The following is a 19,578-nucleotide window of genomic DNA, read 5'->3' on the forward strand; positions in this document are numbered from 1 at the left end:
AAACCGAATATAAAAAATGTTTCGAGGATTGGATCAAGCGCTGGCATAAGTGTGTTGCAGTCGATGGGGATTACTTTGAAGGGGACAATATAGATTTAGATGAATAAACTTGTATTTTTAATTTTCTGAATAAATTCCGGGAAATTTTTGATCAAGGTAGTATTGTCCAATAATTTTTTGGCCAGTGGGAAGATATCCATCAGCAGAATACCTTTTGCATCCCAGAAAACTGAAGCTATCAACCATAACAATCGCCGGAATTGCCTTTGCTTTCTTTAGCGGTGGTGAATCAACATTTTTCCACTGCTTTATCTCTGGGGTGTAGTAATGGACACAAGTTTTACCTGTAGTCATAAACCGGAATAAAAAATCTTGGTTGCTCTTATAATGGGTCAAATATTCTTTGGAAAATTCCATTCCGATGCATTATTGATCCTGTATCAAGAGTTGCAGCACCTATCTAGCAGATAGTTTTCTCATGTCTACTTCCTTACGGTTAAACTGTGATATGCCCATTCAGATGACATCCCTACAGCTTCAGCAATTACTCACATTTTCAGTCGGCGATCCTCTGTCTATTTTATGCCCTTTTGCAATAATTTTTGGGGTAGTGACACATTTTGGCAGATCACTACACCCATCATCATTTAGCTGTCACGACCAGACAAACTCATCCGTCCCTTCGCCAACAGTTGAATGTGAAGGAGCAGAGCCCCCCCGAGTGTTCTACAAGTCTGTATGAATTTCCTTAGCTTTCATACCTTTTTTACTAAGTATTTAATCAACGCTCGAATCTCAATTTTTTTACCTTCACAAATCACCAGTCGGGAACAACAACAGAGGCATCCAAAAATCATATCTCTTCCCAGAGCACTAACACATTACATGTTTACTCAAAGGATTACCTATTAATACGCGTAAAACTCATTGCGCTAGTGCTGAAATAAAGGGATGATTCTGAGAATCTTACTAACTACCTTCGTACATATCACACTTTAGCATTAACTTCTCATGAATGTTGTCATATTCCTAGCTTTTGTGGAATTAGACAATGCCTATGCAAGCATCACCCTTAAGAACACAACATAATAATTATAATATTTATGGATGGGATAGGAGGTGGAAACTTCTCCCAAGCTTTAATGAACTAAGAGGTAAACAAATTGATGAAATATTTTTAACCCTATTTCAATTATCTAGTGCTTCCATAGCCAAAAATTTCATGAAAGCAGTCATTGAATTTCATCAGGCAGAAAAGAAACAGAAGAACACCTTACATTTTTCAAAGCGACTCAAAATGATCAACAAATTTTATGAACAATCTTAAAATACATTATTATTTTAAATCAAAAAATTAGTAATACATTAGTTGTATGCTATGCATTGCACAAAAAACACTCACCAAAGTAATGTCCTGAATTATTTCTTCTGCTACATCTTCAGGGTAGAATTTGGCTCTGAACTTGAACTGGAGTGGGTTCTCTTTCTTTACATCTTGGCTCATAACCTATAAAATATAAAACCATATTGTCATGAGCAAAGAGATTCACATAAACTGGGTTAGAAAAAAAACAAAACAAGAATAGCATAACCTAAGCAATACCAAACCATTTAAAGCCTCTTGCAAACCTTAAACCAAGGCAAATAAGACGATCCATTCATTTTCCAAGTGTGTAAGATCAACAATCAATAAATTGAGAAAATAAAATGCTCTCTCAAAATCATTGCACAGATCATAATAGTAAGGTTTGCTCTTAAATTATTTATTTCAATGCTAGGAGTGCTAAAGCAGAAATTACTTCCACAGTATTTCATCCATTTAAGTTGGTATGCAAGTCCATACAAGCTCTTACAAAGCTATATCTTAAGTTGCAACCAGCTTTCTTGATTGAGTAAAAGTTCATACATTGCACAAAATTTTGTCACTTCACTAAAGATATTTCACATAAAATGGCTAAATAATAAGCAAGTTCTATTCTGAGTGGACACAGTACATTTACTAAATGGGCCAGAATGATATGCTTAAAAGAGTATTTTGGGCACATTTTAATTTCTGTGATGCAAAGAAAAGCATCTAGCTCTCATCCCGATAAAGGCTTTTAAGCTTATAGCACAAAATACGAACCCTTATTTTCTTCACACTTCAACAGATTAAAGCCAGGAAAATTCTTTTTTCTATGTTAACACAAAGAAAAGCTTACACTTGCATTTAAAATTGCTATGCACTAACCTTTTTCTAATGGCTGCATTAATCAAAAAAAAAACCTGTAATCACCACACTAATTTCATAATTGATTAGATTAAAATGAATTAAGATTTTGAGCCATCTGATAACCTAAATGTAAGTTTAATTGTTTTTATTTATTTGTTAGAGCAATTCCATTCTTATCTTGCGTATTTTCATAGATAAGCTATGGTGAAAAAAAAACAGAGATATTCCATTTAAAAACATCGCGATCAGGAAATTAGCAAACATTGCTTAAGTGAAATCTTCTTCGTGAAAGCTTCTTTACTTAATGCAATTATTTTTTAAATTCCCCTCTGCAGCTCATTTTCATTTAAAACATTTTCTAAATACATGATGCATTCCAACAGCCCTCATTTATACCCTTGCAACTAAGCATTCCTATTTCCATAGAACCACATTACCTTTTTCTATTAATATTGATTCTCATCCCATATCAATCACACTGGCTCTGTAATACACTCAACAACATTGCAATCCCTTGACTGACTGAATAACTTAATTATCCACAAATACGATTAGTTCTCCAACTACTTTCAAGCTTACCTCCAACACTTACCATTTTCTGTGAGTGTATTATGAAAAGCAAAGATGATACTGGACAGCCCCTTCTTAACCCCTTACCTATCCTTCAGTTTTTCATAAGCTACCTGCACTTTTACAGACTTAGGGACATGCACAGGGTTTAGACAAAGTCTCCTATCCCTTCAGTCGACTACTATCCTCAGTAATTACGTTCATTAATTCTCCAATGTGCATGGGTTTCCTAATTAATCCAAACAATAGAAAAATTCCGATTACATTATGAATCATGATGATGCGAAGGTCAAAAACATGGAAACTACAACTACAAAAAATGTTTCTGTGCCTTTATCACTCACTGAAACAAACTTCCTGGAACCATGATTTTTCTAGTTCTTGAGGAAAATGTGAAAGCAGTCAGCGCGACCCAGTGAAGATAATTCAGCCATGATGAAAGGCATGGCAGACAAAATGAGCCCATCACTCGAGAGGCCATCTCATAGAGCAGGGTTCAAATGGGTGTTTGAGGAAGTAAACGACAATGAAGCTAATGTATGCAGATATTTAAGAGTACGAGTTTTATGGCAGATGGGAGCCAACATGTATCTGTAAGTAAAATACTCTATACACTAACTTCACAATTATAACATGAAATATACGGCCAACAACCCAGAACAACATTTGATGTACCAGATTAATTGATACCTCACTCTAACCATGAAATTCATGAATCGGTTCTTAATCCTATGCTGTATGTGATGCTGACCCAACCTGGTTCCTACAAAATCCCATGGTTTCACTTGAATTTGAACTTGGATACTCAAGTCAGAACCTGATCGCTGTACCACAACTGCGACACCACACCCAACAAGAAGCGATGTGTGTATTTCGGTCTTTTCCAAAGGAGTAATTGCAAAACAGATTGCGAGCTGTTGGGCATCCATAGAATTCTGCGACAAATAATGCCAATTTAAGGCTGAAATTTTACACTATCTCATCCAACTATTTTCACAGACCTCTCATTCCAAAATTTTGACTACCACCCATTATTAAAAACACCCAAATTCGACAATTTTAAACAAATATTATTAGAGTTTTCCCTTCCAACTTTTATTTATAAACAGAATTCTAACTGGAAAAGGTCACAATTTAATGATAATATTGATTCAGTGAGAAAGTCACCAATTTCAGCACTCTCATTATCTGATGAAGTTCAAAATTATAGTTTCTTCAATGAATATGTAGCATTATTTTTCCAAATATCACGCAGAATATATGACAAAGAAAATTTGAGATGCAATGCCAAAATGAAAGGAAAACAAACCAAGTTCTGGGCATTGTACAGGAAGCAATAAGGTTGCTGAGACAAATTTTAAGAATGCAGGACAAGTGAAGTGATATGGAGAGTCATAGGGACACAATATTGTAATATAGGGAAGAACGCTGTGGAAGTTAGATGGAGGTATGAAAATAATAGGCATTTTGGATGCAATTAAAAAGGGGAGAGTGTAAAGAAGTGCCTACGGTCAGACTTTATCAAAAACCTACCTTAACCTTGCATACTATTACTTATGACTAGATATCTTCCACAATGTTAAGGAATTTTAACCATGTTCATAAAATAAGAAGGATTTAAAAGGAAATCATCCTTGCCCTCCAGACTTAACTCTGTTTAAATACCATTCACACTTGAAGGGCGAAATAAAAGCTTTAACAAGTCATCCTAAAATACCATAGTTAGTAACCCCACTTTCAGGTTAAAGCTATTTGAATTGTTCCTTTCCATTATTTATGCATTTATTAAAACCACTAAAATTAAATTGTGGAAATCAAAGGAAACATCAATTTTTTTGACGCCCAGTAACCCGAGCTTACTCCCGTGTATTCTAATATAGACCACATCCCTCCCGACGAACTGTGGACGGACGTCTTTATCTGGACAGCCCCTTGGTTTAAAAAAAACCTTTCAATTTAATTTTTTATTTCGTATAAAAATAAACATTCCTAATTTCACGTTATTTTGTATAGGTTAACAAATTGCAAATAATTTATTACCACCATTGTCATATGACGTGTCGTATACTTGTCATTTTTTTTCGCAATCCCTACACTAATGACTTATGCTAAGGAGCGCCATCACGACCAGATCCGAGTCACATGACTGCGCTCCAGCTCCTCAGCCAACAGCAGCCTTCCCCTACTGGTGCTACCACCTAGCGGAGATCCGCAGCAGAGGTCTTTGCCAATCCGAGTGACGGGGCGGGAGAGAGAGAGAAAGAGAGAGACGGGTGAATCACGGGTCAACCCGAACGCGGTTTTTCCCCGATGCCCAACTGCCCACAGGTGCATTAATCATGGCCGCGCGCGCAACGAATTTAAAAAAAAATCGTCAGCGGCCTGAACCGGTTAAAAAAAAACTTCTTTCGTTTCTGCAGATTAAAAAAAAAAAAATCTTTACACTGCTGGAGAAAAAAAACACCTATTCATAATCATTGCGATCTACGATTGACCAACTTTCGAGCGAATGACCAACGCAGCGCCAGTGAAAGTAATACCACCGCGGCGATAGAACTTGAAATACACCTACGACTTGGGTTAGGTGCGGCGGTGCACTGGAATGGTGTTTTTTTATGTCACGGGTGCGAGCGCACTCAAATCGTTCTCAAAGATTCGATAAGGATGTTATTTACGTTTAAATGCACACCTGGAGTAAAATGTAGTGAGGGATTGGGACTCACTTCAAAGCGAGATACCCAGCGAAGATCATGAATTATCTTAATGGTAAGTGAAATATCGATAGTTATGCCTTAAAAACGAAAATATCTCGTCAGTTTTAACGGAAAGAAGTATAGGGTGTTTGCGGTGGTATGATAAACAGCATCGACTGACAGAATGCATAAACAAGAAGCTTTTTTAAAGATTACGATTTGCGTCACCCGCGAGCCTCCGCTGACGATGGGTAGGAGACAAATTATGTATTTGATTAACACGACGAGCTAATTACATATGCTCTATAATTTATTAATTATCATGGAAGGGTTCGGGCCTTTTTAAGGTCACAACGTTATTGCTTGTTGAAGGTGTCTGCCCATTACAGTGAGGTCATATGATTTTATGAAAATCGCCCAGAATACCGCAAGCTAAATTGGTTTTCAACCTGCCTATTCCAATTATGCCTATTATAATTACTGCCTTGTTTCCTATCTTACGTACAAAGGCAATGGTTCACTCGCGGGTGAAATTTCCTAATCATGTTTTTTTTCCTGCCGGACGTTGAGTGACCCTCGTATGTCAAGTTTTAAGTACGATGCCTTCTTGGGCTAGTCATCAAGTCCATCCTATAAGGTCAATCCTAGATTATAACTGTGGCAAGGTTTCCAGTACACAATGTTCGCGAATCCCTCTGGTATCCGAGGAATTTAAGAGCGTCAATTCTTGCCACATACTTAAAAAAAAGCGTCTTGAAACAATGTTGACAAAATATATTAAAGGAATAACCTAAAAAAAAACAAGATGACTTTCACAAGAGTTCTTGCTGAAAAACTTTTACCTTTTTCGCCATCTGCAACATGTATACCAATAGCGGCAATGAAGAAGCGTAGCGAGCGACCTAAATGCATCCGTGAGAGGTTACGGCGTTTGGCCCTTCTGGATACGAAATTGATCTTTCGAAAACTATACTTGAAACGAAACCATTTTAAATTATAATTTTTTCAAAGGAAATTTTACAGTTTGGACGGGGAAGGATATTTCCTCCGCACAACAAAAATATATCCTCGCAACGTTTGCTAAGCAAGAAACGAACTTTCCAGTTATTGTAGCAAATTAAAAAAAATATATTTACACGGAGACACCAAAGTGGCAAATAATCGACAGCTCACTTTCAAACAACGCCCGTTTAAAATATGATGCAGGCAATCGAAGAATTACTTTTAACTGATGCATCACATGCACCTGAAAAATTGTTTTTTCAACGAAGAGATTTATCACTAGTCAAAGGTGAGGAGTGGGATGTATTTCCAATCTTTCCCCATGATAGAAACCAAACAAACTTCCAACAAATCATGAGTTACAGACGTGTACCTTCCACATAAGCATGTATTTAGTCTCCTTGGAAAGAGCATGCACAAGTTGGGCCAAGGTTGGTTTGCGTACGAGCGTCGCGGATGAGTAAATTATTGCCGCCGAATATATACAACAAGTAGGCACGCATTCGTCCTCGAAGGGCCTCTGCCCTGAAAAGGCTTATACCATCGCGCACTCATCCGTTGGAAGAACTAGCAATCGGCCGTTTGGAACCCGACATTCAAACTCCCGCGTTCTCAATTCTCATCTCTCGAGCTTCAAAGGTTTCTATTTAATAACGAGAAAGATGCCGGTAGATGCAAAACAAAACGCAGATTCAATAGTTGTGGCACAGGAGACATTTTTGAAAAGACCTGCTTTACATTGACGCAATAATAATTAGTATCCCATCCAAATTATAACAAAGCTAAATTATATAGACTTCCGAAGTTTATAACAACAAAACCAGCGAATCTTGCGGGTCGTGTTATGGAAAAAAATAAACATCCACGGTATTTATTGAACCAAACACCTAAATTTTTACCTTTAGATGATAAAGGCACAAGTTACTTCAAGGATTAGTTACTCTTATATAGCTTAATGGCAAAGTATTCCTTTTGAAAAGGCCAACAAGAGCGGTCGGGAGGGGTCATAGAAACCACTAATGGCTGTGCAAAACCGCGTTTTCGCAACAATGACAAGTATTGGAGGTCGCGACTGAAGTGAAGACGAGTGAGATGCCGCTTCGACGTAAGGAGACGAAGTAGAATTGAAGAGGAGGAGAGGACGGGGCAAGGTGATGGTGGAAGGGAAGGGCATGTGCTAACAATGACGTCACCGCACTCAAGGCAACTCGAAGCTAGGAGGATCTTGTTTGAGAAACCAATACCTTTTTCTTTGCTCACCGCTCAGAGGAAGAGCATTCCCTCGCCCAACAGAGGGGGCGCGAAATTGATATAAAAAAATAATTGAACATGTGGAAGCCACGTTTGCCCAACCATCATTATTCCGCCCGGACAGAAATATTCTCTCACTCTCCAGAAAGGGAGCCCGGGCTTACAAACAGGCATGGAAAAAAAGAACTCACTTTCGCAATAGCCGAAGAGGGAAGAACCTGATTAGTCTTTGTGAGGCTAAGCTCACAAGAAAAAATAATGCCCGATTAAGAATAAACCAGCGAATGTGCAAGGTATCCGAGTTTAAAAAATAACTTTCGCGAGGATTGAATAAAAATGTCGTGTTTTTAACAAAAAAGGTTTTGTTGCCAGTACTTTGTCACCTATGTGAAGAAACCGCTTGTGTCGCAAAAAAAATTATCACGTTTTTATTCATTCCTCAAATTGAATTTTTAGAAGGGCGAGCCCTTAATCATTGCTTTTTAGACTTTCTTGACAACCTACTCCATGAAGGACCGGGGTGAAGGAAATGTACGTCATAAAATAAAGAGAGCACCTGCGAAACCTGCGAAAAAAATTAACGCGCGCGTCAAATATATGGCAAGCTTTTATGATAATTAAATCACAATCATAAAATGCAGAAACGGCATGCATTTACTTTCAGTAGACCGCGGAGGGCTCTATCATTTAGTACAGCCTTCAGAAGAGGTATAAATATAAAATATGTACATAAATGTATTATTTTCCACGTTTTACCAAAAAAAGGTGCTTTGCAGAGTGAGCTATTCCACACCGATGAGAAACGTGGACGTTACTGAAACTTTATAATAAAAGAATATCAGAGAATACATGAGAAGGTAATGTGGTGATGAGTAAAAGGGAGGAGGAAAACGCATAACACAATTACAAGACAGGAAAAGGAAGTGAATGGGAAACTTACTGTGAATACCGGTTGAAAGGCATATTACTGGAAGCTAAATGGATAAGAGGGAAAGCCAAGAATATGAAGATGGACAATAATGACGAGTAAAAAGAAAAATATATGATTTCTTGAGCAGGAGAGAAAGGCTGGACATCAGTAAGGCTCGGTAGTAGAAGTGATGACGATGATGAACATCGAAATACGCGAGGCGAACAATGACTTGACACTTGGCTCTAGTGTTTAGCACCGACAATCTATCACTTTATTTGGGTTTGCCGAACGTGATCCAAGAGACGTCGATATTGTTACCCATTCAGACTCGCGAGATTTTAAATTCTGAAACGATGAGGTAATGTGCAACGTCGTTTCAAGTAGGTATAAGCAAACATTCGGGAATCTAATATTATGGCAAAAAATCATGGGAACAAAATGAAGGCTCGATCTGCCGATCAGTAATATCGCAACAAACCTATTGAAGCGAGAAGGCAAATATTTGGGCCAACCAACAACTTTGGTAAAGCTTCCACGACAGGGTAACAGATGAAGAACCGTTAACGATTCGACCAACTTTCCGGAACGGCGACAATCGCCTGCGACATCTTGACATCAAGTGTCGTTTGAATGTTGGGTGTCTTTGCCGTTGGTGTCGAGTGAATTACCTGGAATCCTTGTTGCTCGCCACCACTTGGGGACAATGTGACTATTTATTCTACCTTTCGCGACTCTCCAGAGGAATTCGCGATTTGCTGTAGAGGGAGTTAAGGCAGTCACGTACACTTTTCAGTGCGGTGGCCGGAGTGAGATGGAAAATAATTTGCCTCCGGTGTATAGGAGTAGATACTGTTTTAGTGTTGTCACGAGGCGAATGTGAGACTTGAAAATGCTCAATAAATTCCACCGGTAGGCTTTGAAAATTTGTGTGCGAAAATCGCGTGAATAATCGAGGTAAGTTATAATCTATCGGGCTAACAATGTTATCCATTAGCGTAAATGGACCAAACTAGTTTTGAGCGGTCTCCTACCAACTCTGTAACCTCTTCGCCCTCCACATTTTTAAGCTACACCATTTTCGAGGTGCCATTGCAAGACTTGACGCACAGATGTTTCTCAGGATTTACATCCGAATAAATTTCTAAGCTTCTGTTTGATTAGCAGATGAATAGGATTCAAAATTAAACTTACTTTGGTGTTCACACGAAAGAGTAAGTTGGAAGTTCACGCGCATGGTATTTTATAAGAAACATCTGGATATTTTTCACATATGAAAAGGAAACCGCAAACCACCACGCTATTTCGTAGTCGCAAGCAAGCAGTCGCACAGCAGATGTTGCCGCAAACAAATTTTCAAGGTCGCCCAAAGTCTGGGGGACTTAACAGTTGGAATAAGTGCACTGAATAATCGAAAAATGTTTCAAACTGGCGGGAAATTGTCCATATCCTCCAAGGATGACATTAAAGCTTTCAGGAACCCTGATTGGAAAGTAAGTCACTTCCCGGATAAAAAGTCCCGTTTAAGTCAACAAAATACATAAATCGCTGTACCAAAAAATGAAAATTGCAAATTGAATACAACTCTCCATTGAAAACGACATCCTATGATTCATCGGCGACAGAACAAGCAGGAAATTAAAAACCGCTCATGGTTCATCTTGAGAAGTAAACCCCTCCGATATGAATGACAATTTTTGTGAGAAAAACAAACCATTATGAAGCAGACAATAAAAATATATATTCTCGAAATGAGACTAGCATAAACATCAACAGCTTTCATTAAACACCGAAAAGCAAAAGGTGCTGGAAACATTGCGACTACCTCTTAATAACAAACATGTTTTTCTCGATGTCTTACAAGTTACCTCTTTATATCTAACTAGCATGACCATTCAATAATAATAATGCACGGGCATTTATGTTTGTGTACTAGCAGAAAACATAACGCTAGCAGCGACAGGAGTGCAGGAGCGGAACACTACAGGCAGCAAATTGGCTGAGCTATAAGAAAATCTGCCGAACTAACTCCTTACCAGATCCGTTTCTTCTTCATCATCAGACTCCTTCTGCCTCGTCTTCTTCAACATCCTCCAGAGTATTTGGAGTATGTTCTCTTGCTGAGGCGTGCGTCAAAAGATACAGACACTATATAACCGTATTCAGACAAATAAATGAAAGTCAGGGCCGAACAAAGTCCTAAAACAACTTCAATTGAATTGAGCCAGCATTTTTCAGCAACCCTTAAAGAAATGGCGTGAGATATAATAAGATTTCCACGCCTACATGAATTATCACTTACACATTTATTTTTCAAGATAAATTTTTCTAAAAAGATTTAAGTTTGTGAAAAATTTCTTTGTAAGCGCTGACTGTCGGATTCTCATGATGAGGCACTTTGACGTGCATTTTTTTAAAACACCTTCGATTACAACTTTGAGGTTTAATCAAAGAAATGGTAGAGAGGTTCATTCAGATACCGCGTAGTGACTTGAGAGTCTCAAGGAGCATTCGAGTGTGTAGGTCACGAGCCAAATATCACGCTAAAGAAAATAAATGAAATTGTTACTCTTAGCTGCTTTAACCAAGAGTAGGAGAGCCTGTGAAAAGAATTGCATTCGTTCGCGATTAAAATCGAAGAAACTAACAACTTAATTTTTTCACGTATTTAAATTTCACGACACAGCTCCAGTAGCCCTTCGGTAAAAAAACGATCTAATTGATTGACGAATGATTTCAAAAATAAACGAACTCTTAAGCACCGAAAAAAAGGTATAAATTATTATCTGATGTTTTCCTAGCGTAAGTCCAAGGTGAATTATTATCGGGATCTCCACCGGGTTAGGTTACACGTAACTGCCAAAATTTCAACAGACGACTAATCCATCGTCTTTATTAAGTAATTTAGAAATGTATACTTTTAAAAATATTCTCGGTAACTAATACCGTATCCGACGGGCAAAAACATACTGGGGAAACAAATCACAGGGAACATCACCACAGTGAAAACACGAAAAAAATCATCTGATTGGGCATGATTTTGCTCGAGGAAACTAAAACGTTATTTTTGCCAGTGATCACGTGATGGACAGTCCCTTAATTGCGTAAGTAAATAGAAATAAATGTACACTGAAGTCACACACACATGGTCAAACGTGGAACACGTTATCAGTAGAGAGCAGGTACGCCAATAAAATTAATGGCGATAAATTAAAACAATTATTTTTCTAGAAGTGAACAACAACTGGCTTCAATAAACGGCTTCAACTGGCCTCTCCGTAATGTGCAAGTACAGCCATGGTGGCGAGAAATTCAGTGAAATTTTTTTTTTAACATTAAAACAAAACTACACAGTGCCGATGGGAGGTGCATTATACATGGAATACTGCATGGGAAGCTGTGCTGAATGCTGACATAATAGTTCCTAAAACGGCAAAAAATATCAAAAAAATTGTTTCGGTGGTCGGTAGTCGCTTATTGTAAAATAGTTTGGCAATGGGATATTTAATTAGCGAGAGGAAAAAAATCTTGAGGCATTGTCCTGAAGCGATACGCTCAAAACGGGCAAGGTGGCATACATTGGAATACGTCCAAGGAGAGGTCGACAGGATTGAATTGTAAAAAAAAGAAAGCATTCCACATAGAAGATGCTCAAGGCCTTAGCATAATGAATTAATTTAAGTTGCTTCCGATAGAAAGGGTAACTTCAACAGCCAGGGACACCGGGAGGCAAGTTTGTACACTTGAATAAAAACCACACGCGATGTTATTGATAAAGATGATTCGGGTTAAATACGGCCAAGCATTTTGAGTTGGGGTTTGAGCGGGAAGGTTATTAAAATTGTTCGCAACTACAAGGTCTTTAATGAAGATGACACAGAAAATGAGGCGAGCATGATGTTAACAAAAAATGATTCACCATTCACATCACTCTTGAAGGACTCCTTACAATTATTACATTAAAAATCAGACGAATCTTAGTTCGATTAAACTTCGCAGCTTTAAGATATGAGAAGTGAATGCTTCACTTTACATTCGCAGTTAATGACTGCAGGAAACTACGCTCCATATATGCATAAACTGAAACACGCGCCAAAAAAAAAGGCTCGGACAAAAAATATAATTCAAACTTAAGTTGAAAACTCGAGGCGAATATCATAGTTTCTGACTAAAAAATTTCAGGCCTTTTAAATTTGACTGCAACTGGAATTGACACCAGCAATTGGCTGAACCCACATTGAAATTGCTGTTCATTCTTTTGACCAGGGGTTAACAACGCAACACTAATACTATCACCCATTAATAGCTTTTAAATAATAAGTTTAATTTTATGGCATGAATGTTGAACCCGTCAATCACGGATACTAGATAGACAGGAGAGTACACAGTTGATAATTTATCTAACATAATCATATAATCTTATATACTATGTAATATGAAAAGACGAAATGTCTTATGCAATGTGAATGGGAGAAAGAGGGATATATGTATGATAAAAGTTAAATGAAAATACTATGGTTAAGGATTTTCGAGGCATTTTCAGAAGCTTTCCTCCTGAAACGAAAAAATTGAGGGTTAAAAATGGGGAGGATTGAGTGGATCCGCACGTTTCTCTCTCTCTCACACACACATGCGTTCTGAGATCAGCTCCAGAAACTCTCCCGACCCCACCCAAAGACTTCGCCTTCGCTTTTTGAATACGGATGCGCTCAAAAGATACGCGGATCTAATTTTAAGCGCCATGCTGAAAATCGAACGTCATACGCAAAAAGCTTTCCCCGCAGAGGAAAATAGACATCCGCTGGGTTAGTTTGACCGCTATTGGAAAGCTCAATGCTTGGGTTGAGGTGCGACTGGGCGACGGCTTCGTCCGGATTCAATTCCCAAGCCAGCAAACAAAAGCATCATCCGATCGAGCCGTCATCTCGCGCCATTATTTTCATCGACAAATTCCAAACGATATAACGAGAAAGCTCCTGCACACGTAAATGGCTTTTGAAAAAAATGCTTGTCAGCAATTGGGGAAGGTGTGTATGTGCATGGGTAATTTAAGAGGCCAAATAAGGATTTAAGTATCACTATTTCTTGCACTAGGTATTGTTTTACTGCACCTGTTATGGAGGAGAAATAAAACTATGACATGGATTACACAAAGTACGTCAATTACGTGATGAATTTACTCAATCATAGTTTCTAACTAGATTTTCGCTCTCTTCTATATAGATACAGTTAAACACTGATAAAAACAAGAGCATTTTTAAACGCGATTCGGGCGAGCTTCAGTATTGACGAGGTCAACCAAAGGCCTAATATTCCACGTGTCGTACATTACCGCAAGACTGAATCAAGAGAAAGTACGATTACTTCCAGAAAGCGGGTAAAGGCGAAATGAAGTACATTTCGTAGACAATGTAATAATTAGCCTCCTCTTCAAATGTCACACATTAAAATTTTATGCTGAACTTCAAGAAAAGGCGTTTCATATGCCCAGGACGATTGAAGAAGACTCCATTCAACGGCTATGAATTAGGACTTTTATTTATTCATTCCTCCGTCGGTTGTCTAGCCGTTTACCTTTGACGAATGGATAAACATCCACGAGAAAAGCCTGACACGCTCTGCTAAAGAAGAAACATATGCCAGAAGAAAAATATGACTATAATCGATACAAGAGCATGTATATAAAAATAAACACTACACTCCGATGGACTGATTTCGGAAAAATTTAATCGAAATCCCAATTTAACAAACCGAAAACTATTAAGTTAATCACAAAGTTTCATTAAAATGAATTGCGTACTGTGGTGGTCTGGATAAACACCTCACACGCAGTCTTACTCATCTCAAGATGCTATATATGGGCGGGGCATAAGAGAGCCCAGCTATTTCCAGCCAGTGACTCAGGTGTCAAGTAAGCTTCGCAAGTAAAAGGGAGGCAAACCTCGGGAGAGACAAAAAGCAATACCCATTAAACCACTTTCGACGTGTAGGATTTAAGCCAAAGATACGGCGGTCACACAATCCATTCCCGTGAATAGTGAACATACGGCTTCTAAGATACCGAAGGAGATCTCTAAACCTTTTATTGGCGACTAAAGGGTGATTCTCAATTCCCCAATATCATCAGCCATCGCAAAAAAAGGTTGCGAATATGATATAAAAATTACTAGTTTTGAAATAAAGGCATTTGCACTGACATTCTTACAGTGTATTCTCAACAGCTCGCGCTTCAGAAGTTGTCAAGTAAAGGTCTTGGCCATCCAGGTTCCTTTTACGAACGTTCTAGTCTGTGTCATCGAGTAGGGCGAGAGGGAGATCAAATGATACAATCCGCTAAGATAACAACAGTTAGAAGTCTTGATAGTCATATCATTAAATACCTATACCTATCGGATGATTAGACGAAAAATACTATTCAGTTGAAATCAAGAAACATCGTAGCAGGTATCAGCAGTTAGGACATGACAAGTTAGGTAAAGACAACAAAATGGCAATTGAATGTATCTAATAAAGGAATCCAAGTAAAATTTAAGTAGTTTCGAGCACGGTCATGATCAAATAGTTTTCTTATTTAACATCTCATTGCGATAATAATATTATCATTTATTAGTCTAACGTTTAATGAACGTTTTGAAAGGCCACAAAAATTAAACACCCTTTCGTATCCCCGCCTAATGACATCCGAAACCCCGAAACAACAATATCCCTCAAATTCCATCGCCCTTCATTAAGTTTAATATACTTATACCCTGACTAACTTAATGTTCTACTTCCAATCACAGTTCATTGCATCCCATTAACAATTAAAAATGATCAATACCTTTTTCTCCCAACAATCCTCTCCCAATATTCCCAGTACTACTTCGTTTGTTTTCCTTTCCGTCCATTTTATATTTTCCACCCACACATGACAAAGCCTCCAATCTACATACGCGTCTATCGTCTTGCTCCAACAAGCATGATTCCGCGACGCACAAAACCTCGCTCAATACCTAAGTTTTCACTCTTTTCTGAGCATCCTTCATCAACGTCCCTATCAGATTCCCTCCTCTTCGTGAATGCTTATTTGCCGCCTTCTTCTTTACATGTCCCTATTTACTACGACTATCTAGTTCCAAAACACTTCTAAGCTGTACTACAAGCTCTAGTTTTGGCATTCCAATTTCAACACCTATCCTAAATTTCCTCATTTTCCAAAACATCACAACCTTTGTTTCGCCTACTTTGGCTCTCTTAAAGACAGAAATTATTTATTTTAAGCCGCTGATTGAAATATCTCACAGACGAGCAGATTTTGAGGTACTACATCATTTGATCATAAGAGTACATCGACAGATCCTTGGTACCAGTGGTGATTCATTCGGTCATTTAAAGAGCAGTTTCCCATCCGCACTCCGGTCCATGAAAATCATACCGCGGACCGCCTGCAATGGACGGATTTCATTCATCCCATAAACACGAGGCAGCCAAGTGTCTTAACCGAAGGATACACGCGAGATAAAATTCCTTCCCAGTAACCCACGGCGTGGCTCACTTTGGCGCGATGCGCCGAGAACGACGAGAAAGTAGAGGACCGTGGAAAAACGCATCTCCCCGAGCGGCGAGATAAAGGAGTCATTCCCCTCCGGATAAGTCGCACGCGAGAGGGGTGAGCGCGAATGAATTCCCCCCCTCAGGGTCATTGCTTTCTCCGCCAACTCGAGAGTGGTGCCTCGAGGCACACCCCACTCCCCCCTTCCCAGATTTCTTATACAGTTAAGGAATCTCCACGAGGAAGGATCTTCCTAATCAGGAACCACAGTAATGCACTATCTTTTCGTATAGGTGCAAAGAGAAGATTAGTAAAAAACGTACACGAGGCATATTCGGTAAGTTTGGGCCATTCATTTAAATTTTAATAATGGCGAATCAGAACAAAGTTTTACGCATGCAGCGCCATCTACTGATCGTTTGCGAAGCCACAGACGTCATTGTTTTGATTCAATAGTCGTTTGCCTGTCTGTGAACGCAGATGCGAAAATCGTTGCTTGTACTACGATACCTTACCCTCTTCGCTAAAGAGCTCCCCCATTGATCCTGCTTAGAGTTTTCTATGCTACATTTTTTGACGGTAATGAATATTGTCTTTGAACTCTTGAATTTATAAATCGATTCATTGAGGCGGGAAGAGGAATAATAAAACTGAATCGTAGAAACGGCGAACTGTTTTCTTCGTGCAGCAATAGACACGCTACTTTCTCTGCACCACAGCCATCAACAGAACTTACGTGCCACGAAGTCAGAACGAATAAGTGTAATAAGAAATAACAATCTAACATACATGTAATTATGCGTACCAAATGACCAACCATCACCGGCGAAAGAAGGATTGTGAAATACTTGAAACGAGCAAAGGTATTCACCATGTTGTGTATTCATGATTACGTCATTTTGCCAATACTTCGAAATCTTAGACCTTTGTCCCGTGGTATTTCCACCGAAATTTGGAATACACACATTGGCAATCGACAGCCATTAGCTCACACGTAGGACAAAACTAGGTCCAAACCTAATTCGCGGGATTCAACCCTCTCCGGTCAACAGCATAGATTACGAAACCGAATTATTTAGCAAGGCACACGTAAGAGTAAAGAAGCTTAAATAATATTTTATATAAATGTAAAAATCCTTAACGGTAGGCTTGCATTGAATATATAGGAAGCTACCGTAAGAACTTAGAAGACATTTGGAGTTACGGAGGACGTGACTGTTCATTTGACGCCGAACGCGAAAGATGGCCCACGTTCATAACGCCAGAAGCTACCCAATCACGGGCGAGAGCGAGTCCAAAAATTCCATAATCACGCACGATCATGGCCGACACTCCAGGGTCATGAGTACACCACAAAACATACGATACTTATATAAGCACACCAGCTATTCAACATTGAGGTGAAGTTGACTGAACTCGTGAGGGAAAAATCCGTTTCTTCGCGATTATTTAATTAATTGAATTAATAACCGAGCAATGATATTAATCTCCTACTCGTCGACGTCCATATTTACGCATAAATTTTCATCTTATTACCGCTATTACATCAGCTGTTTTTACAGGTGACCTCCCTGGTTCAGTATAGACGGATTAATCCTACTGTTGTACAAGGAGAAAAGAAACCTATGCTCTGAATGGTTCTAGTTGCTCGGGAATGCGAACGATGCACCTATATCTGTGCAGGTAACGGCAAAGTTGAGTTCTTACGTTAAGTTGTTATTTTGACCTGGCCTGAAGTCGTATCTTAAGTATCTAATTTTAAGAAAGAGGGCGGTTGAAAGTTTTTTCATTTATCATATAATTATAATAGAAACACATTAACTCGACCACACACGCCGGCGTTACATATACTGAACGTATGGTGAAATTAATCTCAACTACATTATCTCCAACGGATAGTATATGGGTAAGCGTTAATGCCATATAATGCATTAATCCGTATCTTATTTCCGAAAGCCCAGGATAGATGCAAAATTACATATTGGGTGCTGAAAATTAGCATACTGGTTTAACACAATTTTAACTCATTGCAAACAAATTCCTTGCCGAGATGTTCTAAAACATTATTTTTCGCAAAAAAATTTAGAGTTTGCACCACGGATGGAATAATGGCATCTTTTCGATTATAAATTCATCATTCATGTCGAAACCACAAATTAATGGACACTGATTTCTATGCCAGAAAAAAGGAAGGCGTAGTTTTCTTTTGCCTAATAAAAATTGGAATTTCTTTTGCACGAAATCGCGTGTTTGAAATGTTTCCATAGCATTTCCAAGAAACAGCTCGACGACCACTTCAATGAAATGGAGTTATGGACTTTTTACCACAAAAAGGCCAAAATACATGCTCCTTATCTCGGAGGCTTATATATGGTTTGGGGGGGGGGGGGGTAAATTCCACTAAAATAAGGTGACCTTCAATGGGCCGAATGAGACGTTAGTTCCTGTTATTACGAGAACTATACTTGCCGCTTATTTGAGTTTCATTGCAATTTAAAATTAATTGCTTTTGGAAGACAGCACCCGAGTTTTTCTGAAACATAAATTAGAGACGGACCTCGAGTAACACTAACAACGACAGAATACATTTCTTTACCTTGTAGAAAAAATTTTCATACTAGACATGCTTAAATATTTCTGGAACAAAATAAATAAATTCATACCGAGAGAGAATAAAAAAAATAGACTTTCAAAACATCAGGCTCAGTTAAATCGAAGTGCTCGTCAACCGATTCATTATAGAAACAATCAAACCGATATATTGAATGATTTTAGACGTGAGAGTAAGTCTTGCCTATTACAGTGTGTGGAATTCGCACATAAACCTACGATAGGGCGTTCCCTAGGGCGTCACTTTTTCGAAGAGGCTCTGGCACTAGGAAAATAGTAAGTCTAGGTTGAATCGGAAATCTAACCACGGCACTCAGCTCAGTAGCCCAGCGCTCCACTTACTGGGTTACCACGCTCTTCATTGAGGCATGGAATATCGATTCATAATAATAATACGACTATATTGAGTCGATACTCCTCGACAGCCCTTTCGTCCACCTAATCACCTAGTCCAGACTGATTAAAATGCATTTTCGCTAACACGGATTAAAATTTTTTTAATGATTTTAGTCCACCGTTTAAGTTAGGGGTTAAGATGGATACATACGAAACACAGCTACATTTATAAGCCTTCCAAACAATCTCTACGCCCCACCCTACATTAAACAATGTACTTCATTGCCACATGCCCATTCTCACATATCCCCCTCATTATCACAGTGTTCTGCAACATTCCATCGCCAATCAAAATGCTTTTTCATTCACCTTTCGTCTCCTTTGGATTTCTTCCAATAGGCCCCCCCCCAACGCAATTCGTACTACTTCGCCCCGTTTTCCTTACCGTCCATTATAAGAATAA

At 38.7% G+C, this 19,578-nt stretch overlaps 1 protein-coding gene across 3 annotated transcripts in view; it reads right to left on the reverse strand.

Moving 5' to 3' along the window:
* Positions 1–19,578, reverse strand: part of LOC139700986 (moesin/ezrin/radixin homolog 1-like) — a 164,192-nt gene that overhangs the window by 15,684 nt on the left and 128,930 nt on the right. For 2 of the 3 annotated variants that reach the window (XM_071599529.1, XM_071599528.1), the window contains 2 exons: positions 10,675–10,758; positions 1,403–1,507 (listed from right to left, as the gene is read on the reverse strand). In XM_071599529.1, the coding sequence (XP_071455630.1) occupies positions 1,403–1,507; positions 10,675–10,758 (189 nt within the window). The remainder of the gene's footprint in view (positions 1–1,402; positions 1,508–10,674; positions 10,759–19,578) is intronic. The other variant, XM_071599530.1, reaches the window with a different exon arrangement.

The sequence above is a fragment of the Hetaerina americana genome, unplaced genomic scaffold (genome assembly GCF_022747635.1).
Source record: "Hetaerina americana unplaced genomic scaffold, ioHetAmer1.1.p SCAF_11, whole genome shotgun sequence".
NCBI lineage: Eukaryota > Metazoa > Arthropoda > Insecta > Odonata > Calopterygidae > Hetaerina > Hetaerina americana.